The sequence below is a fragment of the Lampris incognitus genome, chromosome 2 (genome assembly GCF_029633865.1).
Source record: "Lampris incognitus isolate fLamInc1 chromosome 2, fLamInc1.hap2, whole genome shotgun sequence".
NCBI classification, from domain to species: domain Eukaryota; kingdom Metazoa; phylum Chordata; class Actinopteri; order Lampriformes; family Lampridae; genus Lampris; species Lampris incognitus.
In genome coordinates, this window is record NC_079212.1 from 41092710 (window position 1) to 41120516 (window position 27807).

General features: G+C 44.1%; 1 protein-coding gene across 1 annotated transcript; it reads left to right on the forward strand.

Annotated features, from left to right (window-relative positions):
• The first annotated feature begins 466 nt into the window (after nucleotides 1-466).
• On the forward strand, nucleotides 467-26764 carry clcn6 (chloride channel 6). Its single transcript, XM_056273817.1, has 23 exons — nucleotides 467-542; nucleotides 1209-1268; nucleotides 1418-1483; nucleotides 1982-2047; nucleotides 2236-2302; nucleotides 2672-2778; nucleotides 2991-3117; nucleotides 3534-3601; nucleotides 3935-3993; nucleotides 4144-4276; nucleotides 5500-5613; nucleotides 5743-5909; nucleotides 6627-6744; nucleotides 7826-7955; nucleotides 10413-10566; nucleotides 13106-13262; nucleotides 14058-14164; nucleotides 14412-14598; nucleotides 18056-18216; nucleotides 20525-20681; nucleotides 21408-21515; nucleotides 22172-22297; nucleotides 24766-26764. Exons 1-23 carry the CDS (start codon nucleotides 468-470, stop codon nucleotides 24844-24846), a joined length of 2595 nt encoding a protein of 864 aa, XP_056129792.1. The 5' UTR covers nucleotide 467; the 3' UTR covers nucleotides 24847-26764.
• Nucleotides 26765-27807: the final 1043 nt, after the last annotated feature.

Consider the following 27807-nt stretch of genomic DNA (forward strand, 5'->3'; position numbering starts at 1 on the left):
GGCCAGTCTGGCTGGTAGAGGCGCAACCGACGCTGTCCGCCTGTAGCGCAATTTACCGTGCCTTTCTAAGCTTCCCACTGTAGACTGGCGGTCGTTTAATAAGCCCCAGGACCCCGCGGCTGCACAGGGTCTACCCCGCGACGGAGAGAATAAAGCGGAGAGGCGCCGTTTAAAAGCCACCCGAGAACCGTGGGACCTCTCCGCGTCAAACGGGGTCCGAATCGGCGCAAAACGCGCGCATAGAAGAGTCTCGCTGGAAGACTCGCGCGCGTCTCCTCTCGCCTCCTTTCGCTGTGTTCGCGGTCGATTCACGCCGCTGTGTGGTGTTTATGTGGCCTTGGTTTGAGAAGTACGTTCGATTCGGACGACGGGCTATGCGTAAATGTCACGCAGGTTTGTCTGTTTCGACGTCACTTGTGAGTCACGTGACCTTATGGGAAGCAAGCGATGCTGAGGCGACGACGAAAATGGCGTGTTGTGGAAATACTTTTTGTTGCCAGTGCTGCTGTAGGGAAAGTGAGACGCGTACGCCTGAAGAATTGGTACGAAAGGCTTTGAATGATATGCATTAATATATTTTTCTTAAATAATTACATGCCTGCGTTTTAAGGAACATTTGGCCAATGATGAGCCTGCCTGGCTTATTGTTCTGCTTGCTCCACCCTCCTGTTGTCTCACTGCTCTGTTGTCATACATTGATGCACTGTAGTCTGCAGAAAATCTACAATGGCTTTCTGAAATCTGAATAATAACACACGAACTGTCATTGTAACGTTAGCCAAAAGAAACGATTTCCGTCATTCTATCGTCGTTTTGTTTGTTTCAGGGTTATCTGTTGTGACAAACTAACTCGTGGTATCATGCAGAATTATAGAAACCCATTCAGCGGTTGTCCCAAGGCATTTAGTTATGGGCTCTACTTGACTTGACATACGGTCATAGTGAATTCATGCAACAGTAGCTTTTCTGGGACAGCAAAACTGCAGAATAATGTTGTTCATGTGTGTTCTCTCAGGGGGGTCAATGCTGAGCATTGTGGGAGTGGTTTGTTTTGGGTGAAACCCATTTAGTAAGCAGTTATTAGGCGGTGAGGGGACGTGCCATATTTTCTTTATCCTGAGCCTCTGAGGTGTTGTAGCTGGCTTCATAAAATACCAGTGTTGTAGATGTTAAAATCAAATTTAAGGTTATCTTTTATCCTTTTCTAGACAATCCTTGGAGAAATTCGAGATGAAGAAGATGAGATTCTACCAAGGAAAGATTATGAGGTGAGCCACTTGCAAAGACAGGAGATGAAATCCACCCCCCCATCCCCATTTCCTGAATCATTTTGGACAAATGCATGAGAGTAAATAGACAGAATACATAAAGACAAGCTATATTTATGTAGATACCTTCTGTGTCTTTGTTTTGATAGAGCCTGGATTATGACCGCTCCATCAATGAGCCCTATGTGGAGGTTCTGGAGGGAATGGATAACAAGGTACATCTTTTAGCACTAAACATCCATCCATCCATCCATCCATTGTCTATACCCACTTAATCGAGTTCAGGGTCTCGGGTGGCTGGCATCTATCCCAGCAGGCATTAGGTGGGAGGCAAGGAGACACCGTGAGCAGGCCACCAGTCCATTACAGGGCCCACACACTCAGTCACTCACACACCAATCTCACCTATCGGCTCTTTAGGCACTCCAACATGCACTTCACCTAACATGCATGTCTTTGGACTTTGGGATGAAACCCATGAAAATATGGGGAAAAGGTGCTAACTCCACACATGGGCTGAAATTGAACCCAAAGCCTTCTTGTTGTGAGGTGACAACACTAGCCACCAAGCCACCCTGCTGCCTGGCCCTAAATTATACTAACATATTTGTAGTGATTTTTATCAGAAATGTGGCTGTTTCATATGTTTATCTCCTTGGTTTTGAGTGTCTCATGTCAGATGTTCTGAAAAAAGATGCCTTGTCTGCCATTAGAAAGCCAGAAAGTATGAGGCTGTGCGGTGGATGTTGGTGTTTGCTATTGGAGTCACGGTTGGTTTGGTATGTTCCCTCATGATGCTTTGATTTGCTATTTCTAAATATTCATATCCCAATAATGATATAATATGATAATAATGATAGAAATAATATAATTATGCAATGATGTAAATAATGAATATGTGTGTGTGTGTGTGTGTGTGTGTGTGTGTGTGTGTGTGTGTGTGTGTGTGTACGTGTACACATTTCAGGTGGGGTTGTTTGTGGACTTTTTTGTCCGCTTCTTCACCCAGCTCAAATTCACCTTGGTTGGAAACTGTATCCTTTATCCTTGCTTCGAAAAGCAAAGAATGGGAAATTGAGTCCAAATGCACCTCAACATAAATATACTGTAATTCAGTATGTTCAAGTACATGTGCTATTGAAAAATGTAGATAAACTTATTAAGTAGTTTTTAGTTTAAGTAAATACATTGGATATATTGTTATTAAGTGCAATACTGAGGCATGCATAAAGCCCAATATGAATTTATGTATATATCCAGAACCAGAACATTGCCGAAAATTCAGTTCAGAAGACATCATGCATCTAAATACACTTATTGTTATCTCTATTGAAATGCATAACTCTGAAGTAAAGGAGTTCTCAGTAACGGTAATGGTACATCACCTTAGCTATAAGACCTAGCTGTAGAGGAGTGCAGTGAGAAAGGCTGTCTTGCTCTGTCTCTTCTGGAGCTTCTGGCTTTCAACATGACCTTCGTCTTCATAGCAAGTGTACTTGTCCTCATAGAGGTAAGGCTGCTGAGAAGCCATTTTGTTCCTATGCTTACATGCCTGGGGGTTTGTCTTTAGGGCTCTTCCCATATAAAACAATGCTAGATATTTTACAATTGTATAAAAGTTGTATATGTGTTTTCAGATGTTACATTATACTAAGTCATGGTATTATAGTAGCATCCTATTGTGCCATACCATACTGAGTCTTGCTACCTACCTCTATTTAGCCAGTGGCTGCAGGCTCTGGAATCCCAGAGATCAAAAGCTACTTGAATGGAGTGAAGATTCCTGGGATAGTTCGACTACGTACATTCCTCTGCAAGGCCACTGGAGTCCTATTCACCGTTGCTGGAGGTACAGCATGTGGCACCCTGCCTATTGTCTTGCTGTTAATAATTTAGCCAGAAATGATAACGTATAACCTGATAATGAGAATTACAGATTCACAGCCAATAAAGCAATAAAATAAAACAAGTTTACACAGGAAAGAGTTTGGCTTCAGAAACCAAGACATAGCCAAAAGACTAGGCCTCAAAGGTAGGGCGGGCTGGGATACAAACCTTTGTTAGGGTAAGAGGTGAGAAGTTTTGCTGTGAAAGAGGAACCTGACAGACTAGTCTTGTTTGGTTTTAAAATTGGGGTAAGCAAAAGGTCTCCATCCAGGTATTTAAGATTATGCTATGATACATAGGTTGTTTAAAGGACTATATATATAAATATATAGGATCTGTTAATAGAGATTCTCTGACTCAGTGTGTGTTCCCACTCAGGGCTGTTTGTGGGAAAAGAGGGCCCAATGATTCACAGTGGAGCCATTGTAGGAGCCGGACTTCCTCAGGTACAAAGCCACTTTCCCTAGACACTTAAGTGCCAAGTACAGGTCTTAATAGACTAAGTACACATCAACAGCAACATAAGATCCTTGTTTAATAACAATTTTTTCGCATTCCCTTCCACTGAGATGTAATTCATTGCTAGCCAGCCACTTGTGTTCCAATGTTTTCACCACCTCAAGTATCAGTATTTGGATTTCATACAGGTTAACCTCAAATAGGCTTTTGTTTCAAGAGTGGTTGATTCCAAAGTGAAATGGCCAAAATCTGATTTGTAAGTGCTTCCTTTTGTTATTATGACTTAGGATTTCTCGCCACATTGTGTCTCTCTCATTTAGTTCCAAAGTATCACTTTTAAGAAGATCAGATTCGATTTCCCTTACTTCCGGAGTGACAGGTATTTGCTGCCTCACGTTCACACATGCACACTAACATTCTTTGTTTGGAAAGATATCGTTATTCAAGTGCGATTGCTACAGTGTGGAGTTGTTTTGTGTTCTGTACCGGGCCGTACTGCCCACCATGTTCTCTTAATCTCTTACTCTAGGGACAAGCGAGACTTTGTGTCAGCGGGGGCCGCTGCTGGAGTGGCTGCTGCCTTTGGGGCCCCCATAGGAGGCACCCTCTTCAGTCTAGAGGAAGGCTCCTCTTTCTGGAACCAGGCCCTCACATGGAAAGTGGTACGTCATGGACATTTTCCTTCCCACGGTATCTTCAGTTTGTTTGTTGTGTGTTGTATCTTCAGTTTGTCTGGTAATGTGAAAGCCACGCTTTCACATTACCAGAGATCTCTGAAAGTAAAGTTTCCCTGATTTACATCCCTCAGTTATCTGACCTTGCACTGTAGTGTTTCCCATGGGTATTTACTGTGTTTGTACGTTTCTACTTTTTCTGTGGAGCGATGACAGACTGGAGCAGTTTAGATGCACAGCCTGCCAGGCCAAGGACATTTTATATGTTTTATTGTATCAGTTTGGGAATTCTACTTGCAACGGGTTCGTCTGCCGATATATTGGCCTGCCACAAATAAAACAAGTGGTGCAAGGTCCAGTAAGCTGCCCTTAAACTTTAAACACTACTTATCTTCAAAACAGTCAATTTCTAACTATAGCAGTGGGTAGGATGACATCCTTCATAGTCCAACATTGTAGGGCATCCGGGTAGCGTAGCGGTCTATTCCATTGCCTACCAACACAGGGATCCTGGTTCGAATCCCTGTGTTACCTCCGGCTTTGTCGGGCGTCCCTACAGACACAATTGGCCGTGTCTGTGGGTGGGAAGCCGGATGTGGGTATGTGTCCTGGTCGCTGCACTAGCGCCTCCTCTGGTTGGTCTGGGCGCCTGTTGGGGGGAATAGCGTGATCTTCCCACGCGCTACATCCCCCTGGTGAAACTCCTCACTGTCATGTGAAAAGAAGCGGCTGGTGACTCCACATGTATCGGAGGAGGCATGTGGTAGTCTGCAGCCCTCCCCGGATGGGGTAGCTGCAACCGGGATGGCTCGAAGAATGGGGTAATTGGCCGGATACAATTGGGGAGAAAAAGGGGGGGAGTCCAACATTTTGGTGTCAGTTTGAAATAAATCAAACTGTTTTTTCTGAGGTTATGGCTGAAATCATTTTCTTGACTGTCACTTTGACCCAATTAACTACAACGTTTAATCAGATCATCAAGGGACTCTTGCCTAAGTTTTTTGAAAATGTCGTGAAATTTGCTGCAGCTGTTTTTTCACAGTTTATAGACAGACAGACAAACAGACAGACAGATAGACAAGTGACAGCCATAACAACACCCCTCAGGGCAGGTCAACTGTATATTGGAAACACTGTATTGTGATCAGTCAAGGAAAAGGAGAGGATTAAGTACTGAGCATGAAGCGTAATCGACTGTTCTCCTTCCCCAGCTCTTCTGTTCCATGTCAGCAACTTTCACCCTCAACTTCTTCCGCTCAGGGATTAACTACAACAAGTGGGGCTCCTTCCAGCTTCCCGGTCTGCTCAACTTCGGAGAGTTCAAGGTAGATTTCCACAGCCAATGCCGACTCTCCTTTTTGTGTGTGGAACGTGCACAAGATTTAGAAGTGGAGCTCACAGTTGTATATGCCTATGGGTTGCACAATGCATTCAAAACCACGGTCTGTCCCCAGTGTCCAAATGGGGATACAAACTGCCACCTGTGGACAGCAGTAGATCTGGCCTTCTTTGTCCTGATGGGCGTAGTGGGCGGCTTGCTGGGAGCGTTCTTTAACTGTATCAACAAGAGCCTGGCCAAATACCGAATCAGACACATCCATCCCAAGGCCAAGTTTGTAAGGTACTTCTTCGGTCACATACACACACACACACACACACACACACACACACACACACACACACACACACACACACACACACACACACACACAATTCAACTGCTAATTCTGTTTCTATTTGAAAGGGTTGTAACTTCTTTGCTTCGGGTAATCACAGTGAAATTTTAAAAAACTGACTTCCTTTAACATTGACTGGATCCTATTTATGAAATTCTCCATGCGGTTAATTAATGACTAATGGATGTTTTAATATCCATTTGCAATTAACCTACTACACTTTAGAACAAATTTTTGAAGCAAAGAAAAAATAAATGACTTCCTTTTTTTTAAGACCAAATAATTGGAGTGTACCAGCTTTAGGCATTGTTTATGTCACCAAAGCTAAGTTTCACGATTTAATTTCATCCTTTCATATCAAAATACTGCAAAAAAAAAAATCTTATGAGCATTTGATTGTCAGAGATATAGAGTGCATGTCAAACAGTTGTTTCAGCTCAGTAAAGAGACTGATAAGAACAATTAAAACACCCCTATAATGTAGCCCTTCAAGAAAAAGGAAAATTCAACCTGTCCAGAAGATGATTATTAGCTAAATGCTGCCTTTTAATTAGCTGAATATGAATATTCAAGGTTATGCTGATATTTAATTGTGGTACTTAATTAGACTACTTGATTGTAATTATTATCATCTCAACTCCTCTCTCTCTCATCTATTGCAGGGTTCTGGAGAGTCTATTGGTCACCATGGTGACAACAGTGATTGTGTTTGTAGCATCCGTGACACTGGGTGAATGTCGTGACTTGTCTGCCCCCACAAACCACAATACCACAGCGGTGGTAAGCCCCCGTTTTCCTTCTAGTACTGATACTCGCACATCAGCTCATTTCATTGTCCTTTATGGCTTAACAGTAGTTCGTTGCATTAAAACTAAAGATTGGCGTCTGGGTAGCATAGCGGTCTATTCCATTTCCTACCAACACGGGGATCGCTGGTTCGAATCCTTGTGTTAACTCTGGCTTGGTCAGGCGTCCCTACAGACACAATTGGCTGTGTCTGCGGGTGGGAAGCCGGATGTGGGTATGTGTCCTGGTCGCTGCACTAGCACCTCCTCTGGTCAGTCAGGGCGCCTGTTCAGGGGGGACTGGGGGGAATAGTGTTATCCTCCCACGCGCTACATCCTCCTGGCGAGACTCCTCACTGTCAGGTGAAAAAAAGCGGCTGGTGACTCCACATGTATCGGAGGGGGCATGTGGTAGTCTGCAGCCCTCCCCGGATTGGCAGAGGGGGTGGAGCAGCGACCGGGACGGCTCGGAAGAGTGGGATAATTGGCCAAATACAATTGGGGAGAAAAAGGGGGGAGGAAAAAAAAACTGTGAAGATGCGGTCAAATTCTACTTTGGTCCCCATATTTAAACTGATACAGTAAGACACAGAGAAACTGTCCACTGGAAAAGAGGCCCGCACTATGTCATTACTGTAGATCAGATTCATAATTTCCCTTCAAAAGCAGTCCTACATTTTTCCCTCCTGACAAGCTTAAAGGCTTTCTGGGGCTATAGAAACAAACCGATATAATGTCAGGGTTTATAACTGTTTATTGTACAAGAATAGATATCACTTTTATGGAGTAGTAAGAGATTTTACTAGGAACAAAACATGTAATTCAGTCAGCTTCAACCCCTGTGTTGTGAAGGTATTCTGGGTTTTCTTCCAGCGAGTTTTACTGCCAAGCTTTTTCCTCAGCGTTACTTCAAATCTTCCATCAAACTGAAACAAACTAAAACCTATAACACGCTGTCATGGTATTATGTAGGCTACAACTCTTGTTTGACCATTTCCTATCAAACAATTCAGCCTCCTTGTGATGAAGAATTGTAAAACATGTGTGAAAGCTGTTGTTTTGTGTGCCGATTTCAGCTGACTGGAAATGAGGACATAAACTCTACAATCCGCCAATTTTTCTGTCCAAACAAGACCTACAATGACATGGCCACGCTCTTCTTTAACCCTCAGGAGGCAGCTATCCATCAGCTCTTCCATCAAGACAGTGAGTTGGGCTGACACACACACACACACACACACACACACACACGCAAATTTTGCTGAATCTATACTAAACAAAAATATAAATGCAACATGTAACAACTTCAAAGATTTTACTGACCTACAATTTAAAGGAAAGCCAATGAAATAAATTCATTGGACACTAATCTGTGGTGGCATGGTGGTGCAGCGGTTAGCGCAGTCGCCTCACAGCAGGAAGGTCCTGGGTTCGAGCCCCGGGGTTGTCCAACCTTGGGGGTTGTCCCAGGGCGTCCTCTGTGTGGAGTTTGCATGTTCTCCCCGTGTCTGCGTGGGTTTCCTCCGGGGGCTCCGGTTTCCTCCCACGGTCCAAAGACATGTAGGTCAGTTGAATCAACCATACTAAATTGTCACTTGGTGTGAATGTGTGTGTGTGTGTGTGGGGGGGGGGGCTGTGATGGCTTGGTGGCCTGTCCAGGGTGTCTCCCCGCCTGCTGCCCAATGACTGCTGGGATAGGCTTCAGCATCCCTGCGACCCTGAGAGCAGGATAAGCGGTTTGGATAATGGATGGATGGACTAATGTATGGCTTTCACATGACTGGGGATACAGATATGCATTCTCATGGCAATTGTTCAAGTCCACTCTGACAATAAGAGAGGAGCGAGACAAAGAAATCTCTTAAGTGTTGTCGCACCTTAATAACGTTCATGAACAGGCACACAAGCATAGATACCAGAGGGCTCCCCCTTCATACCTTGCTCTCACTATGCAAAAGAACTGCTGAGTAATGCTTATTATAAACAAGTCTGAGTTATGGTCACACTGGTATGTACCCAGACCTTTCTCCCTAATCCCTGCTTGGAGGAGGAGGCCCGCCTCCATATATCTTTACCACTGGGCTGTGATCCTAATGGATAACAGAGCCTTTGCTCATCAGAGCATATCACTCAAAGAGATCATAGGGCAGTTTATTTCTTCTCCTTATCTTTCAGCTCGTAATTCAGCTGGGCCGTTTCTCCAATTACTGTGTACAGACTTTGCTACACTCACAGCCAACAGTTAACGATAGGCCTTAATTTGTTCATACGGAGAAGACACTTTATAACACTACCTTTGTTCTGTTACATATGAATGTAAAGCATCTATCTAAGCAAAAGTTAAACATGGTATAGGTCATACATTATATATGATTATATGGCAGACAAGGCAGCATGGTGGTACAGTGGTTAGCATGATCGCCTCACAGCAAGAAGGTCCTGAGTTCGAGCCCTGGGGTAGTCCAACCTTGGGGGTCGTCCTGGGCCGTCCTCTGTGTGGAGTTTGCATGTTCTCCCCGTGTCTGCGTGGGTTTCCTCCGGGTGCTCCGGTTTCCTCCCACAGTCCAAAGACATGTAGGTCAGGGGAATCGGCTGTACTAAATTGGCCCTAGGTGTGAATGTGTGTGTGTGTGTGTGTGGGGGGGGGGGGGCTGGATGGCCTAGTGGCCTGTCCAGGGTGTCTCCCCACCTACTGCCCAATGACTGCTTGGATAGGCTCCAGCATCCCTGTGACCCTGAGCAGAATAATCGGTTTGGATAATGGATGGATGGATGGATGGATGGATGGATGGATGGATGGATGGATGGATGGATGGATGGATGGCAGACAAATTGCCTTCACATGGATCTACTGGTCACAGATACCTTAACCTTAAAGGGTAAGGTAATGGATTAGAAAAAGTGGTCACCTGGTGCAGCAAACCCTAATACATGCCAATACAGAGCATCCTGAAATTGCTCAGTGGGTAGTGTGTCTAGTGAGTATGAAGGCCAAGAAAGAACTGGGATGTGTTAAGCTTCTGGGACTTTTGCACTATTCCTTGCAACATGGAGCCATAAACACCCAAACCTCTGCAATCAGCTTTGGTGAGCTTTCTTACAGTCGGCATGACAACTGCAAACTTCCTCAAAACTCAAGACATCCGGGGGCATTGTGTTTTGCGACAAAACTGCACATTTTAGAGTTGCCGTTAGTTGTCCCCGGGACCAGGCACACCCATATAACGCTCACGCCGTTTAATGAGCATCTTGACATGTCTCACCTGTCAGGTCCGTCATTCACTAACAAGGATGTAAACAAATATATAAACTTTTTGTACACATGGAAAAATCCTGGGATGTTTGATTTCAGCTCATGAAATATCAGACCAAAATTTTACATGTTGCGTTTATATTTTCGCTCAGTATATATTTGAAATACAAATTAAGGTGATTTTACATATGCACAATTATGAAATCTGTGTATGATATTTGTCCTTGGAGGAGAAAAATTTTTTTGACAATTACCTTCCATTGAGTTTGTATTTTGATATTTGACCTCACCCATGCTCCGGTTTTATTAATTTGTCTTATTTTAAATGGAGCCCACATATGTAATTGATTAATCATAATTAATACCTAATGTAGCTGCAACCTCATCCCTAACCCGACCCATCCCCATAGGTACATTCAGCCCTGTAACGCTGACGGTGTTCTTCCTGCTGTACTTCCTGTTGGCCTGTTGGACCTATGGCGTGTCGGTACCAAGCGGCCTCTTTGTCCCCTCACTCCTGTGTGGGGCCGCAATGGGACGCCTGGTAGCCAACCTCCTCAAAGTGTAAGAATGATATTCTCACAAGGGTCTAAACGCCAGCTTCTACCTTCTGAAACTGTTAGCTGAGTTTTCAATTTCTGCTGTCCATGAAGTGTTTGAGAACATTTTCATAAGACTGACTAATCATCAACACCCAATTTAAGTCAAGTCAGTTTTATTTGTATAGCCTGTTATCACAAATTACAAATTTGCCTCAAGGGGCTTTACAGCAACATCCTGTCCTTAGACCCTCATATCAGATAAGGAACAGCTCCCTAAAAAAATTTTTTTAACAGGGAGAAAAAATAGGAAGAAACCTCAGGGAGAGCAACAGAGGAGGGATCTCTCTCCCAGGACAGACAGACGTGCAATGGATGTTGTGTTTAAAACAATTTACACAATACAACATTGAAAGAGGATAACACAATTAAATGCAATTATAAAATATATGAAGAATATGATGAGGAGGATGCCAAGCAGTGTCCAGATGCCATCGGAACAGCCCAGGACCCAAGCCACACATCATCATGTAGACCTGACAGGAGGACAGACCACACATGCACACAAAACAAAACAAAACATTAGTCACACATCTGAGTGAGAGAAGGATATAACATTGAAACAGGATAACAAAATTATATGGATTTATAAGATATTTAAAAAATAAATGTGATGAGGAGAATGCCGAGCAGTGTCCAGGTGGTGACCACAATCACCATGGAGACCTGGGATGAGGACAGACTGCATGTGCACACAGGGGAGACTCATCACACTATTCACACAGAAAAAGAGAAAGGAGAAGACATCATTCAGAGAGAGAAAAGACATGTGAGAGAAGAGAACAGTTTGCAATAATCAATATACTCTATACGCTATAATCTGGTCGGCAGAACAGTGCTTGAAAAATTCAGTGAGACAGAAAGCGACCCATCATGCAGTACAGGTTGTGAAGCATTCAACTTAAAGGCAACTAATTGTAAGCTAAGGCAAAAGGATGAGTTTTAAGTTTGGATTTAAAGGACTCGACAGACTGATTGTCTGACGGCAGCAGGCAGGTTATTCCACAAGAATGGGGCCCGATAGGAAAAGGCCCTGCCACCAGCTGACTTCTTAACTTTGGGTACACACAGGGGCCCTGTATTTTGAGAGCGGAGAGCTCGAGATGGAATATAAGGGTAGGGAGATCAGACAGGTATGATGGGGCAAGTCCATTTAGGATTTTATAAGTCAGCAGAAGCACCTTGAAGTCTCATCTGACATGGACAGGAAGACAATGAAGGGAGGCAAGAATTGGTGTAATACTGTCAGATTTACTAGTTTTAGTTAGGATTCTAGCAGCAGCATTCTGAACCATCTGAAGACTTTTAGTACTAGAATGTGGCAGACCTGAAAACACAACATCACAGTAGTCAAGTCTGGATGAAAAAAATGCATTTATTAGTCTCTGCGTCAGCCATGGAAAGGAAAGCCCGAATTTTAGCTGTGTTATGTTAAAAAAGAAGTGAAAGCCTACTAACACAGAGATCGCTGGGTCGAATCCCCGTGTTACCTCCAGCTTGGTTGGGCGTCCCTACAGACACAATTGGCCGTCTCTGCGGTTGGGAAGTCGGATGTGGGTATTTGTCCTGGTTGCTGCACTAGCACCTCCTCTGGTCGGTCGGGGCACTCCCCAAATCGACAGAGAGGGGGTGGAGCAGCGACAAAAAAAGTGAAAAAAGGCTTTGTGATTCCTTTAATGTGCACAAAGGAAAGGCTGCTACAGACTAATTTAGTACACATGTTCTATGTTGGTGTGGCATACAATTGGCACTGAGTGTCTGTCGTAGCCAGTCTGGTTGTGACTTGATGAACCGTGTGTCATTCTGAATGCTGCTCATGTTTGTAACTCACTAATTATCCTGTACCAATCTAACCATTACCTAAACAACAGTTGACAACAGTTTTGTGACAACATCATACCGCCAATACATCCAGTACCATGAAGCGATTTCTGTCACCAGTAGAGAACCCTACTGTCAATGCTCGTCTGCTCCCTTCATACATCAGCCTCATAACTTCCTGTTTGGGAATGTGCTGACTATAGATTTTTTTTATCCTTTTTTCTATAACTCTCATTTCCTCAGAGAGTTGTCTTCGACCCACTTCTACTGCCACAATTTTCATTCATACAAAACAGGCTTTTGAGCTCAGCTCAGCTGTAACTAATGCCTGTTAGCACTAGTCAGCCTTCCGCCGTGCCCGATTACCTTGGGAAACAGCTGGTTGGCTTAAAACTTGCAGCGCTGCAGGCCCTGCGTTCTAGCCAGCGATATTTCTGCCACAATGTTGCTTGACTCTCATTCTGTGGAGGGATGGAAAAGCTGTTGTAGTTATGTTAACAAGTGGTTATCAATTACTCAACACCTGTTTTTTGCAAACAATGTTAGGAAATGTCCCTACGTTAAAGATAATGAATTTAGTGTTACCCCTCCTCACCACTGATTTTATGTTTTGGATGGTGGTATAAACCGTCCAGTTGCCTCCATTAGCTGATTGTGTCCTCCTGCTATCTATCATATGCCAGACATCTAGGAATGAACATCTACTCTGGGACCTTTGCCTTGATTGGAGCAGCCTCATTCCTCGGGGGTGTAGTCAGGATGACCATCAGCCTGACTGTCATTCTCATCGAATCGACCAATGAAATCACATATGGGCTGCCCATCATGATAACTCTGATGGTATGATGCAAAAGTGTATTTGGGGATATTTATTTCAACATGTTTCATAATCATTCACCAAAATGTATTTGTTCATACTGAACAGACGTTTCAGTTTATTCCAGCTTTAGTAGAAACAAAACTACTACTGCTACTTTTGGCTGCTCCCATTAGGGGCCGCCACAGCAGTTCATCCGTTTCCATCTCTTCCTGTCCTCTGCATCTTCCTCTGTCAGGCCAGCCACCTGCATGTCCTCCCTCACCACATCCAGTAACCTCCTCTTTGGCCTTCCTCTTTTCCTCATCCCTGGCAGCTCCTTGTTCAGCATCCTTCTACCAATATACCCAGCATCTCTCCTCCACACATGTCCAAGCCATTTCAGTATTGCCTCTCTTGCTTTGTCTCCGAACCGTCCAACCTGAGCTGTCCCTCTAATATAATCGTTCCTAATCCTGTCCTTCTTCATCACCTCCAGCTCCGCCTCCTGTCTTTTCGTCAGTGCCACTGTCTCCAAACCATATAACATAGCTGGTCTCACTACCATCTCATAAACCTTCCCTTTAACTCTCACCGGTATCCTTCTGTCGCAAATCACTCCTGACACTCTTCTCCACCCACTCCACCCTGACTGACAGAAACGTGTTTAGTAGAAACAAAACATGTTGGTAAATTCTTTTATTTCTTCATTATGGTTCTCCCATTTTGTCTTAAAAAAGTTACAAATACATAGTGAAGACCTCTCACAAACAGGAGTGAAACATCATACAGGAATATGATAAGTGCCGATTTTATAACGTTTGTGTGCTGATCGTTAGGTGGCGAAGTGGACAGGAGACTTCTTCAACAAGGGCATCTATGACATTCACATTATGCTGAGAGGAGTGCCTCTGCTGGAGTGGGAGACTGAGGTCGAGATGGACAAGTAAGACTTTGAATCCTAATGACCCAAAGATATTTGTGAAATATCATGTTGCTCTCTGCAGCATGGGAGATTACAAAAGACCTGAGGGCACAGAAATGGTCAAAGATGTCTGTTTGTTATGTAGTCAGGAAGTCTCTTACTCTGAGTCTAAATCTATTTCTATGTGCTCTGTACTGCTGCATCGCTTTTTATGTCCTGTCATGTCCTCTCGCTCTGTCTATCCTCTCCCTTCACCCATACCTCCAAGGCTGACAGCCAGTGATATCATGGAGCCCAACTTGACATATGTCTACCCCCACACACGGGTCCAGTCTCTGGTCAGCATCCTCCGAACCACAGTCTACCACGCCTTCCCTGTGGTCACTGAGAACCGGCAGAACGAAAGGGACTTCATGAAAGGCAACATCCTAGTCAGCAACAATATCCACTTCAAGGTATGACCTTTGTTGCACTGTTAACATTGTAACTGTGCATTATTACCATGACTGCTGGGATAGGCTCCAGCATCCCCGCGACCCTGAGAGCAGGATAAGCGGTTTGGATAATGGATATTCTAAAAAAATAACTTACTTAAAGCTGCTACTCTGAAAACTGCTGTTTTTGTTTAACCTCATGATACCAGTGTTGATACTGGTTATTGCGCTGGTGTTTGACCCCTCCAAATCCCAGAAATCCTTTGGGAATTTAGTTTAGTTTAAACATGTATTTGGGAAGGGACAATGTACATTAATCAACATTTGAAACAAATGTAAATGTACCCGAGGTAGCTAATAGGCTAGTTCCCATCGGCAGTCCCTTTGCCTGATGTTGTTAGGCATCAACATTAGGTTGTTAGGGAATGAAACAAACTCACTGTTGTACTGCTGTTGTGCCAGCACCTTCCTCACCACCACAAAAAAGAAAACCAAACATGTCTGAACATGGGTTTATTTGATGTTGTAGCATCTCAGGAATCAGGAACACTCGGTCGTTTCATTTCATGTACACAAGTACATGAAATGAAACAAAATATTGTGTCCCCCAGCCTACAGCAATGCAACACAAAGACAAAAACACCTGTCCAAAACCTACAAGAACTACAAGAACACATATATCTAAACTACCACATCTATTCAAACTAACACATCTATCCAAACTAAACAAAAAAAATCACTGTCCAGGAGAACGACGCCAGCCAGGATGACTGTCAGACCTGCCGGTCTGCATGGGTTAGCAGTTAGCTTAGCCTGCCCCGCGTCCGCATCCTGTCATACCGCCCTCAGTGTTTCCTCTTTGGGCGCAGCTCTGGACAGGGCCGTGGTCCTTGGTTCCACCGGATGCAGCAGACCAGGCTTCCTCAGCCAATCCAACGCCAGCTCTCCCAGCTAGACACCTTCGACCAACCTTCCCGCACTCCACATGACAACACTAAAAACACAGTCAATGCTAGGCAAGGCCGCCACCAAATCACCCTCGGTGTTGTCAAAACTGCCAGTCTGCATGGGCTAGCAGTTAGCTTAGCCTGCCCCGCTTCCGTGTCCTGTTAGACTGCCCTCTGTGTTTCCTCTTCGGGTGCAGCTCAGAACAGGGCCGTGGTCCCTGGGCCCACAGGACGCAGCAGACCAAGCTCTCCCAGCCAATCCAGCGCCAACTCTTCCAGCCATCAAATGAAGACACAAACTTAGATGCAGATGTTGACAAAGACACTGCATGGACGGTACTGAGTGAGGCTGCTGCAAACGTGAATTCGCGCCGCCATCTTCCCACACCGACATTGGGTGAGGTTGCTGCAAACATGAATTCGCGCTGCCATCTTCCCACACCGGAAGCAGAAAGTGGACCTTTATCTGCTGATAAAGGTCCTCTACCAACTTGGTGTTTTTAGCCGCAACAACTCTTTTTCTTTCTTAGAACTTGCTGCTAGCCTACCCGTCTTGAATGTGGCTGCTAGGGTGTAGTCTGTAAAACTATTATTATAAATATTGCAACCAGGCACTCATCCCCACATAAGTTCATATCACCAAAACATTGAGGTATTTGCACTCGGTTGGTACACATGCTATTTGCAGTACACATACTCTTGTGTTATTGCTATGACTGGACGTCCCCTAACCGATGGTAAAAGAGACTGTGACATCATCATGTGAAGATCAGCTGGCCAGTCGAGAAATGCTTTTAGATGGGGCGTCCGGGTAGCGTGGTGGTCTATTCCGTTGCCTACCAACACTGGGATTGCTGGTTCGAACCCCTGTGTTACCTTGGTTGGGCGTCCCTACAGACACAACTGGCCGTGTCTGCGGGTGGGAAGCTGGATGTGGATATGTGTCCTGGTGGCTGCATTAGCGCCTCCTCTGGTCAGTCGGGGCACCTGTTCAGGGGAACTGGGGGGAATAGTAGCATGATCCTGCCACACGCTACATCCTCCCGGTGAAACTCCTCACTGTCAAGTGAAAAGAAATGGCTGGTGACTCCACATGTATCGGAGCAGACATGTGGTAGTCTGCAGCCCTCCCCGGATCGGCAGAGGGGGTGGAGCAGCGACTAGCGCGGCTCAGAAGAGTGGGGTAATTGGCTGAATACAATTAAGGAGAAAAAGGGGGGGGGGGGGTCCAAAAATTTAAGTCTTAAATTCACTATCATTGTCATGTTGCTTTTTCTCAAGCTGATTATTAAAAGCTAATTAGCAATCCCAAGGGAAGAGGAAAGAAGGAAGGAAATGGAGGAATTCTGCACACCAGAGAGACAGTTTGTGACTGTGGGAAGCGTTAAGCAATTACAGGCTATAGCCACCAGATAGAGATAGAGGGTTGTGTGTAGAAGGCCTGACAGTCTGTCTCCTCACAGACTTGAGTCATGAAGTCGTACAAGAGGATACTGTCAGCGGTGGTGAACAAATTATTTAAACCCATCACACTTCAGTCATAGCATCAGAGCTTCCTGGTTAAGTTCATTCAACTACAAGTCCGTTCTTCTTCCGCTTGAGTCAAAGTGTTTTAGCACTTGCATTTAAATGAACCGAAATACCAAAAAGAAAATATTTAATGTTTTTCAGCTTTACAAATAGATGTTTTTAAATTAATTGAAGATCCCATCATCTACAGAGTACAGTCACTTTTCTATATAGCCATACAGTTGAATTTGAGGTAAACCAGCTAAATGAGGGTAACAGTCGTAAGTTACCACATGTCCGGATTAGCAAAGGAGAACAGCCAGTCCTTAAGTGGCATTTTTATATCTTATTATAAATGGACATATATTTTTATTGTGTTAAACAATTATATTAACTTTGTAAAAATATTAAGCCCTTCTAAGGTGCTTTATTTGTAGCCCTTACCTCAACATGCTTGAGTTGTGGGGTGACTTCTTGGAGTATACAGAGCTATGAATCAATTTTTCACATCGCCTATCTCCAACTCTGGCCTTAAATATGGCCAAGGGTGGCCGGGTGAGTCTGGGTCTGCTGATGTACAGTCCTGGCCTAGCTAGACGTTGAAGTGTCCTCTGTAATATTTTTATTCTCATGCACAAACGTACAACTGGAAATATAAAAAGACACCAGATGAGTGTGGACGGTGCTCAGACAGCAGTACCACCAGGTACCACAGCTGCTTCAAACTTGTCGTGATCATGAAATCAACCAGATACTGTGATCTACCTATGTGAGCTCTTGACCCAAAAGTAGAAAATATATACAAACAGAAAAACAGCATTTAAGGCTGCATTATAGAGTCAAAAATAGGACAAAAGAATGAAGGTCTATGTGTTAAAAAAATAACAAAAGTATAGTAACTCCAAAACCTTAGGCTCCCTAAACGAAGTACTGTTACTTTGAACTGTTAATTCAAATGTGTTTGCGTGTAATGTGTTGCATTCCCATGTTTCCCTCTCCCTCCCCGAATCCTCTTCACATAGAAATCCAGCGTGGTGACACGTGCGGGGGAGCAGAGGCGGCGCTGCCAGTCCATGAAGTCGTACCCGTCCAGCGAGCTGAGGAACGTGTGTGACGAGCAGGCCCCCACTGTAGAGCCCACGGAGGAGGGAGAAGACATGCTGCAGCAGATGTTAGACAGGAGGCAAGACACACACACACACACACACACACGCACACAGACGCTCATGAGCCAAAACATTTGACCACTTGCCTAATGTGCTGTTGGTCCTCCATGTGCCGCCAAAACAACGCCGACCCACCAAGACATGGACTCTACAAGACCCCTGAATGGGTCCTGTGGTATCTGGCACCAAAACATCAGCAGCAGCTCCTTCAAGTCCTGTAAGTTGCGAGGTGGAGCTGCCATGGATCAGACTTGTCAGTCCAGCACACTCGAAAGTTGCTCAATCGGATTGAGATCTAGATAATTTGGAGGCCAGAGCAACATGTCTTCATGTTCCTCAAACTGTTCCAGAACAATGTGTGCAGTGTGGCAGGGTGCATTATCCTGCTGAAAGAGGCTACTGCCATCAGGAAATACCATTGCCATGAAGTGGTGTACCTGGTCTGAAATGATGTTTAGGTAGGCAGCATGTGTCAAATTTACATCGGCATGAATGGCTGGAACCGAGGGTTTCCCAGCAGAACATTGCCCAGAGCCTCACCCTCTCCACCGGCTTGTCATCTTCCCACAGTGCATCCTTGTGCCATCCCTTCCCCAGGTAAACGGCAACACACGTACACGGCAATCCACATAATCTAAAGGAAAACAGAACTCATTGAACTGCGCGACCTTCTTCCACCGCTCCAAGGTCCAGTTCCAACGCTCGCGTACCCATTGTAGGTGCTTTCAACGGTGGACAGGGGTCATCATGGGCACTCTGACCGGTCTGCCGCTACGCAGCCCCATATGCAGCAGGGTATGATGCACTGTGTTGTGACACATTCCTCCCATAATCATCATTAAAATGTTCTGTGACTTGCGCCACAGTAGACCCTCTGTTGGTTTGGACCAGATGGGATAGCCATCGTTGCCCTCACGCATCGATGAGCCTTGGGTCGTCCAACACCCTGTGGTTTGTGGTTTGTCCCTCGTCGGACCACTGTCAGTAGGTACTCACCACTGCTGGCCGGGAGCACCCCACAAGCCTTGCTGTTTCAGAGATGCTCTGACCCAGTCATCTGGCCATAACATTTGGACCCTTGTCAAAGTCTCTTGGGTCTTTACTCCTGCCCATTTCTCCTGCAGCCAGCATGTTGACGACGAGAACTGATTGTTCACTTACCATCTAATCTACCCAGACCTTGACATGTGCCGTTGTTGGGAGATAACAGAGAGAATTTTATTCGGTTCACCTGTGAGTGGTCATAATATTTTGGCTCATCAGTCTACCTCTCTTTCAGCACTCTTTTTCAACTACAGAGCTAGTTTAAAATATATTTCATCTGGGTTAATTGAAATCCAGACTGCTGCTTTTTATTACAGTGATATTGCCATTCAAAAAAGTATATACTGTATGCAAAAATGTGAAATTGTGGTTCAGCAAAAAATGTTTAGCCTTTCACTACACACATTACAGCTCATCTTTAGGCTGCAGTGAGGTATTTTGGAAGATTTCTTGGTGTCTCATTCCTTACTGGGACTTTTTTGAGATGTTGAAATAGGAGCAATGATAAATTCAAAATGTCTCACCAAAAACTAGAAAATAAGATTGCATAACAGATTGATGTAACTGTCTGATTTGAGATGATTTGCAATTTCACTTCATTTACAGTCTGCTTTGTAAACTTTCTCCACTAATTTGTTTTTCAATCAGAAATCTCAAATTAATTTTTGAATTATTATTTTTTTATTTTCTTTATTATTTTTCTATTTTTGAAAAATAAATAAGAATGATTTGAAGAAAATTTCGATTAAATTCAAGCGGCTGTTACTTTTACTAGTCCTTGTATGCAATGGCAAAGCATCTGGAACGAGGCCATTCCATTGACTCCGCTTATTCCCCGTTTCCCCTTTTAAAGTCAGGACCAGCCTAAATTCCCTCTTTTTCCTCAAAAACGTCCCTGCTTCATGTGTCCAGAAGACAAACTAGTCCTCACAAGTGTGGTAGTCCTATTCATGCCTGCACCTGACATTGCTAATGATGGTTCCTCTAATCGTTCTGTTCAGATTTTTTTTTGTGGGGGGGTCATTTTTGCCTTTACTGGATAGAGGATAGTGAAGTGGCAGACAGGAAATAAGGGAAGAGAGAGATGGCTATGACATGCAACAAAGGTCACTGGCTAAAATCTAACCAGGGACTTTGCAGTTATGTGGCATGCACCATAACCATTCAGCTACCAGGGCACCCTCTAATCGTTGTTCCCCTAATCATTCTTAATTTTATTTATATCCATCAGAGTGCTTTAGGGATTTTCCTTCTTACTTTTTTTCCCCTGGTCATTTGCAGACATGTGCCGTACCCCAATCTGTATCCAGATCAGTCCCCTAGTGAGGAGTGGACCATGGAGGAGCGCTTCAGGCCACTCACCTTCCACGGCCTCATCCTGCGCTCTCAGCTGGTCAACCTGCTCATCAGGGGGGTCTGCTATTCAGAAAACCAGTCGGTCAGCCATGCACACACACACACACACATGTATGCATGAAAGTGGTTCAAGACCAATCCTTTTCAAAATAGATTGAAACAGAGTGAGATAAGGGTTAAATGAGTCCTTAGTTTCTAGAAGAGACTGTTAAAAGATGTGTAACTTGGGCATCTTGGTAGCGTAGCGGTCTATTCCATTCCCTACCAACCCAGGGATTGCCAGTTCGAATCCCCATGTTACCTCCAGCTTGGTCGGGCGTCCCTACAGACACAATTGGCTGTGTCTGCAGGTGGGAAGCCGGATGTGGGTATGTATCCAGGTCGCCGCACTAGCGCCTCCTCTGGTCGGTTGGGGCGCCTGTTCGGAGGGGAGGGGGAACTGGGGGGAATAGCATGATCCTGCCACACGCTACATCCTCCCGGTGAAACTCCTCACTGTCAAGTGAAAAGAAATGGCTGGTGACTCCACATGTATCGGAGGAAGCATGTGGTAGTCTGCAGCCCTCCCCGGAATCGGCGGGGGGGCAGTTACCGGGACGGCTCAGAAGAGTGGGGTAATTGGCCGGATACAACTGGGAAGAAAAAGTGGGAAAAATTCAAAAAAAAAAAAAAGAGTTACTTACTTTACAGTGAAAGGGGAAACCCTCTAAGGGGTTCCTCGGACCTCCATGATGGATGTGTTGCCTACCTATTTTCCCTGCCCTTCTTGATGCCAGGGCTGTCTGTCCCCCTTTGCCTTCCAACACAGAGTGCAACCCAGCCCAGATTGTCCTACGCCGAGATGACTGAAGACTACCCACGTTACCCTGACATCCATGACTTGGACTTGTCCCTCCTCAACCCCCGAATGATAGTGGTACAACTCACTACAGCACACTCTTTCAAATTCTCCTCATGGGATGTGCATAGCTTTGTTTGGATTAAACGTTGGTAAGACAACATTTATCGGCTCCAACACCCCCTGGCGACCACCTCTTCAGTCTCTACCACCGAGCACAAGATACAGAAACATTCTCATACATACATCCAGACACAGGAGTACTTTCTCTCCTAAGGCTGTCACGCTACTGAGCAATTCTCAGTCAGGACAGCCGCCCCAGATGCCCACACCCCATGTACAATCCAAAGACTATATGCAAGAACATGTGTGCAGTATATCAATGGGTTATTTTTTCAATGCATTATCGGTATTTTCTTTCAGTATGTTTGCACTTCAGCACTTTAATACCTCTTTCGTAATATACCTCCTGTATTTGTATTTTTTCTTTTAATGTTAGAATTTTATGTTTTAATCCCACAGTCCTTAATCTATTACTGTTTTGTTTTATCCTTTTAACAGTACGTCAGTTGCCTTTAAGTTTTTATTGCTTTTTATCTTTTTACTGGCGCTGATGGAGTAGTAACTGTGATTTTGTTGTCCTAGACAATGGCAATAAAGCTCTTAAATCTTGAATTTAATGATCTCATTTAAAACTTTTGAATGGATAACTGGATGAATTGATTATTTTACAGGATGTCACCCCTTACATGAACCCGTCTCCCTACACGGTGTCTCCGAACACGCATGTTTCCCAAGTGTTTAACCTCTTCAGAACCATGGGACTGCGACACCTGCCGGTGGTCAATGCAGTGGGGGAAGTGAGTATCTGTCTGTCTATCAACCACTGTAGCACTGCTTCAGACAGTAAGTCCCCACACCCGGGCTGGCCTTGGTAAGTCAGTAGTCCCCATTACTCTTTCAACTGCCAGCAACTACACTGTTATTGTCATGCTGCTGTGCAACGGCCATTTCTTTGCTGGCTGTAGTGCTGTTTTGCCCTCATAGGTGGGCTATATATATACATACATACATATACATATATATATACATATACACTACCGTTCAAAAGTTTGGGATCACCCAAACAATTTCGTGTTTTCCATGAAAAGTCACACTTATTCACCACCATATGTTGTGAAATGAATAGAAAATAGAGTCAAGACATTGACAAGGTTAGAAATAATGATTTGTATTTGAAATAAGATTTTTTTTACATCAAACTTTGCTTTCGTCAAAGAATCCTCCATTTGCAGCAATTACAGCATTGCAGACCTTTGGCATTCTAGCTGTTAATTTGTTGAGGTAATCTGGAGAAATTGCACCCCACGCTTCCAGAAGCAGCTCCCACAAGTTGGAATGGCTTGGATGGGCACTTCTTTGAGCAGATTGAGTTTCTGGAGCATCACATTTGTGGGGTCAATTAAACGCTCAAAATGGCCAGAAAAAGAGAACTTTCATCTGAAACTCGACAGTCTATTCTTGTTCTTAGAAATGAAGGCTATTCCATGCGAGAAATTGCTAAGAAATTGAAGATTTCCTACACCGGTGTGTACTACTCCCTTCAGAGGACAGCACAAACAGGCTCTAACAGGTACTATTTAATGAAGATGCCAGTTGGGGACCTGTGAGGCGTCTGTTTCTCAAACTAGAGACTCTAATGTACTTATCTTCTTGCTCAGTTGTGCAACGCGGCCTCCCACTTCTTTTTCTACTCTGGTTAGAGCCTGTTTGTGCTGTCCTCTGAAGGGAGTAGTACACACCGGTGTAGGAAATCTTCAATTTCTTAGCAATTTCTCGCATGGAATAGCCTTCATTTCTAAGAACAAGAATAGACTGTCGAGTTTCAGATGAAAGTTCTCTTTTTCTGGCCAATTTGAGCGTTTAATTGACCCCACAAATGTGATGCTCCAGAAACTCAATCTGCTCAAAGAAGTGCCCATCCAACCAATCCAACTTGTGGGAGCTGCTTCTGGAAGCGTGGGGTGCAATTTCTCCAGATTACCTCAACAAATTAACAGCTAGAATGCCAATGGTCTGCAATGCTGTAATTGCTGCAAATGGAGGATTCTTTGACGAAAGCAAAGTTTGATGTAAAAAAAATCTTATTTCAAATACAAATCATTATTTCTAACCTTGTCAATGTCTTGACTCTATTTTCTATTCATTTCACAACATATGGTGGTGAATAAGTGTGACTTTTCATGGAAAACACAAAATTGTTTGGGTGATCCCAAACTTTTGAACGGTAGTGTATAGACAAGCTAGTGTGTCACTGGGTGGCCATACTAGCTGTGAATAATCAAGTGAATAATCTTACTTAATGGCAAGTGGTTGCTGGTGGTCAGAGGACACCATTAAATGTCTAGGTGGGTAAGGGCATCCGTGTAGCGTAGCGGTCTATTCCATTGCCTACCAACACAGGGATCCTGGTTTGAATCCCCCATGTTGCCTCCGGCTTGGTCAGGTGTCCCTACAGACATAATTGGCCATGTCTGCAAGTGGGAAGCCGGATGTGGGTATGTGTCCTGGTTGCTGCACTAGCGCCTCCTCTGGTAAGTCGGGGTGCCTGGGGAGGGGGAACTGGGGGGGAATAGCTTGATCCTCCCATGCGCTACGTCCCCCTGGCGAAACTCCTTACTGTCAGGTGAAAAGAAGTGGCTGGCGACTCCACATGTATCGGAGGAGGCATGTGGTAGTCTGCAACCCTCCCCGGATCAGCAGAGGGGGTGGAGCAGTGATTGGGATGGCTCTGAAGAGTGGGGTAATTGGCCAGATACAAGTGGGGAGAAAAAAAAGGGGGGGGGGGGACACAAAAAAACAATTGTGTAAAAAATGTGAAATATTTTTTGTCAGTATTTGAAATATACAGCCGATAAAAATATTATCATTTCATCAGCCAGGGACTTTAGTTTGTTGTTATCCTTTTAAATGGAGCATCGTAGTTTATGATGTCAAAGCAGTTGTCGCTTTTGTTTTTCCACATATTTCATCTCTCATTTTGGAGTGTGACGTCCTCATATATACGATCCACAGGACATATGGTCGATCAGTTTATTTCAGTTAACGCTTCAAGTAAAACAAATCTCATCACCATTTGCATAGTGTCAACTATCATCTAAAGGTGTAAGAAGTGATGATAATTTCTACAGTCTCACAACCTGATTGATAATTGCAGCACAGAATGCCTCCTGTCAATTAAAGTGCATCAGTCACCCGCTTTTCTTTCCATTATCCATCTCTAGTAAGGACGTCACATGTGACTGGACCCTGTTTGTTTGTCTTTCAGATTGTTGGGATAATCACGAGACACAATTTAACCCACGAGTACCTTTTGGCCAAACTCAGACAGCACTACATCACTTTTTGATCTGCCGGGGTTCTTTAATGGTTTCAGACACAACTTCTGCTCAACCTGGTCCTAGGCTTTTGTGTACCCACTCCCCCAAATGATATAAAGACATGTTGTCGATAGTACTATTTCGAATACTCGTCTCTGTAAAACAATATGCCTATTTCTTGTGGTTGCTATATCTCACATAGGTATGGCAATTCCCCTTTTAACATATATAACAATAATAAATTACTATATATCTTAATATATATAGTAATAATATATATTTGGTATGGCAAGATATATAAATATATCCTGCCCCCTACGTCATCTGTTCTGGGCATCTCCACATGAGTAAATCTACCAGAACAAATGAACAGATGAGAGGCATAATCCATGACACAGAGAGGAGTTATGGCAACTGGGTTTCCTATATTTTGGTTTAATACGAGTGTAACGACCACGGATGTGTAGACTCGCTAGCCCTTGTAGTTGACTGGTTACCACAGTCGCCCGTGGTGTGGGGGAACCCGGGTTCGATTCCCAGCCGCTGCCAGAATTCCCGCTGCATTGGTGGCAGCAGTAGGATCGAACCTGGGTTCCCCCGCACCACGGGCTACTGCGCTAACCAGTCAACTAAAGGGTCCGACCCGTTAGCCAACGGGCTAGCGAGTCTACACATCCGTGGTTGTTACATGAGTAAGAACTTCAAGTTCTCATAAAGTAAGCTAGTGGTGATACCCACATAACCCCAGGCCCCCTAAATTAGCCAATATTGACGGTTGACAATTAAAAAGGTTGTCCTACCAAAGGGAAATACCACATTGTATATGACATTAAAATGTCCCCCTTCCTTTAACCGCCACCACCTTAAATGTTTTTTTCCCTTGACCTCCATTAACCGTTTCCTCTTTGACGTCACTGTTGCACTTTTATTTTCGCAGTCTGTGAATATTGATATTAATTTACTGTTTAATCACTTGGAATGTGTTTGCACTCAGCCTTTGTTGTCGTTCCCTTATGGGTACTTGTGGTAAAATGGCGCCGGCGTTGCTGTGGTATTCCAGCAAAGTTTAGTTAGAATTGATAATGTTTAGGCTTTTAAAAGGACCAATAAACGACTATGTTTTCCGAATTGAAATATATTTTTTGTTTTGTTTAGCGGCATATTAACATATTCCCTGTTCGAATCCATTTCAGATATGTTCAGCTAGTTTTCTGATAAGAGTATGACTTCGATCAAGTGTCCTAATATGTAATTTTATTTTAACCCCCTTATAAGAGCAGAATAAAGGAAAACAGAGCAGCCAGTACAACTTAGTACTGGTTTTGGTTGTAATTCATCCGCCCAGATGTTAGGATGATGAATTATCGGCAACCATATGTATGTATGCATCAAATATTCCTTACTTGTATCATTGCCTCTTTTCTTGATATTTTATTTATGAGATTATTTTTTTATATAATTTTATGTTTTAAGATTAGCTAACTGTATTGCAAATGATTTTAATGTCATAACACCGCATCTCAAATGGACCAAGTCGTCAAGGAAAAATACGGTTTGTAGTCTGGACACCGGTCCCATGTTAAAAACTTAAAATTCTGTATGTTATCCGTTTTATTGTAAGTACTATCATTTGAGTCGTGTCCTTGCCGGTGGTATGCAGTCGGTCCACATTGTATGAGATTAAGGGACAGCCGATGTGTGTTCTCCTCTGAAGCCAGACTCGAAAGACTGTTTTGCCAGGATCCTTTCTGTGACATGCCTGTGTTCATATATGTAATATGGAGATGTAGGCATTGTTTTCTGCTTGTTGGCAAATTTGCAACTACTACAAATATCAAGAGCAAGCTCATGGCAAAGCACTACTGTAACAAAAAAAAGAAGAAGGAGAAGCAGGAAGACCTCTGTCTGTGCCTTTATTATTGTTCAATAAAGGTCCTTCTGTTTGGTTAACCATGCAACTTCTGCACTACTTCGCTGCTCGTTTTTTTTTTCCATCCCCTGTTCCTTTTTTAGCTATTTCCGCTTTCAGCATTACTGTCGATGATAACGCTTAGTGTTTCCACAGCATTGGGGTTTGGCTTGACCTACCCCACTTACTGCTGAAAAGTTTGCCCCAGTGTTGTGTGATGATGAAGCGAGGGCATGCGTGATCAGGCCAGGTGTCTGCGCTGATAGATGCAGGTCCTACTTTTCCACATTGCCCGGCTCTGGGAATGTAGCCCACCTTGATAAAGTGCCCAGTTACTAATCAGGCTAATCCTGTCCACAGTGTGTGTGTGTGTGGGGGGGGGGGGGGGGGCCTCAAGCAGCCACTGTGTGCCTGTCCTTATCTTGACTTCAGCCCACACTATGATGCCCAAAAGATCCTAATGTGGGCTTCAATTACTTTTTCCGAGACATCGGGGAAAGAGCCGTGAGGCGGGTGGTTTCAGGTTCGATTACATGGTGGTGGGACTCCAGAGTGCAGTGCGCCACCATCTTTGCGGCTGCTTGTTGGCATCTGCTGAAGTACTCCACTGAAGCGTGCTACCGGGGTTTAATTGATAACGGCTAATCCGGTCGGACAGCGGGGTGTGACGGCGTTTTACTTTAACTTAACATATGGTGACGTCTCCTGCATGCCGGCTGTCCGATCCATTTACGGCACATGCGTGTTTGCAACGGATGAATCATTCTCATGGGTTATGAGTGATTCACCTCCCTTCTCATTTGGTTATTTTTGTAAAACAGAAACCGGTGTGGAAGTAAGGTATGACTTTTGTTTATTTGTGCATTTATTTGGGGGGGGACGACACAACTGCGTTTTGGTGAGCTCGAGGACATAATCTTGAGATTTTTTGATTTTGCTTAATAGAAAATGCATCATCAAAATGCATCATTTCATAAAGAATATTGAAATCTCAGAGTAATTTTTCCTCTTAAATTAATGTTCAGTTGTGTACTGGATTACATTCAGAGACTGGAAATGACCACGGGGAGCAGGTCGGTGT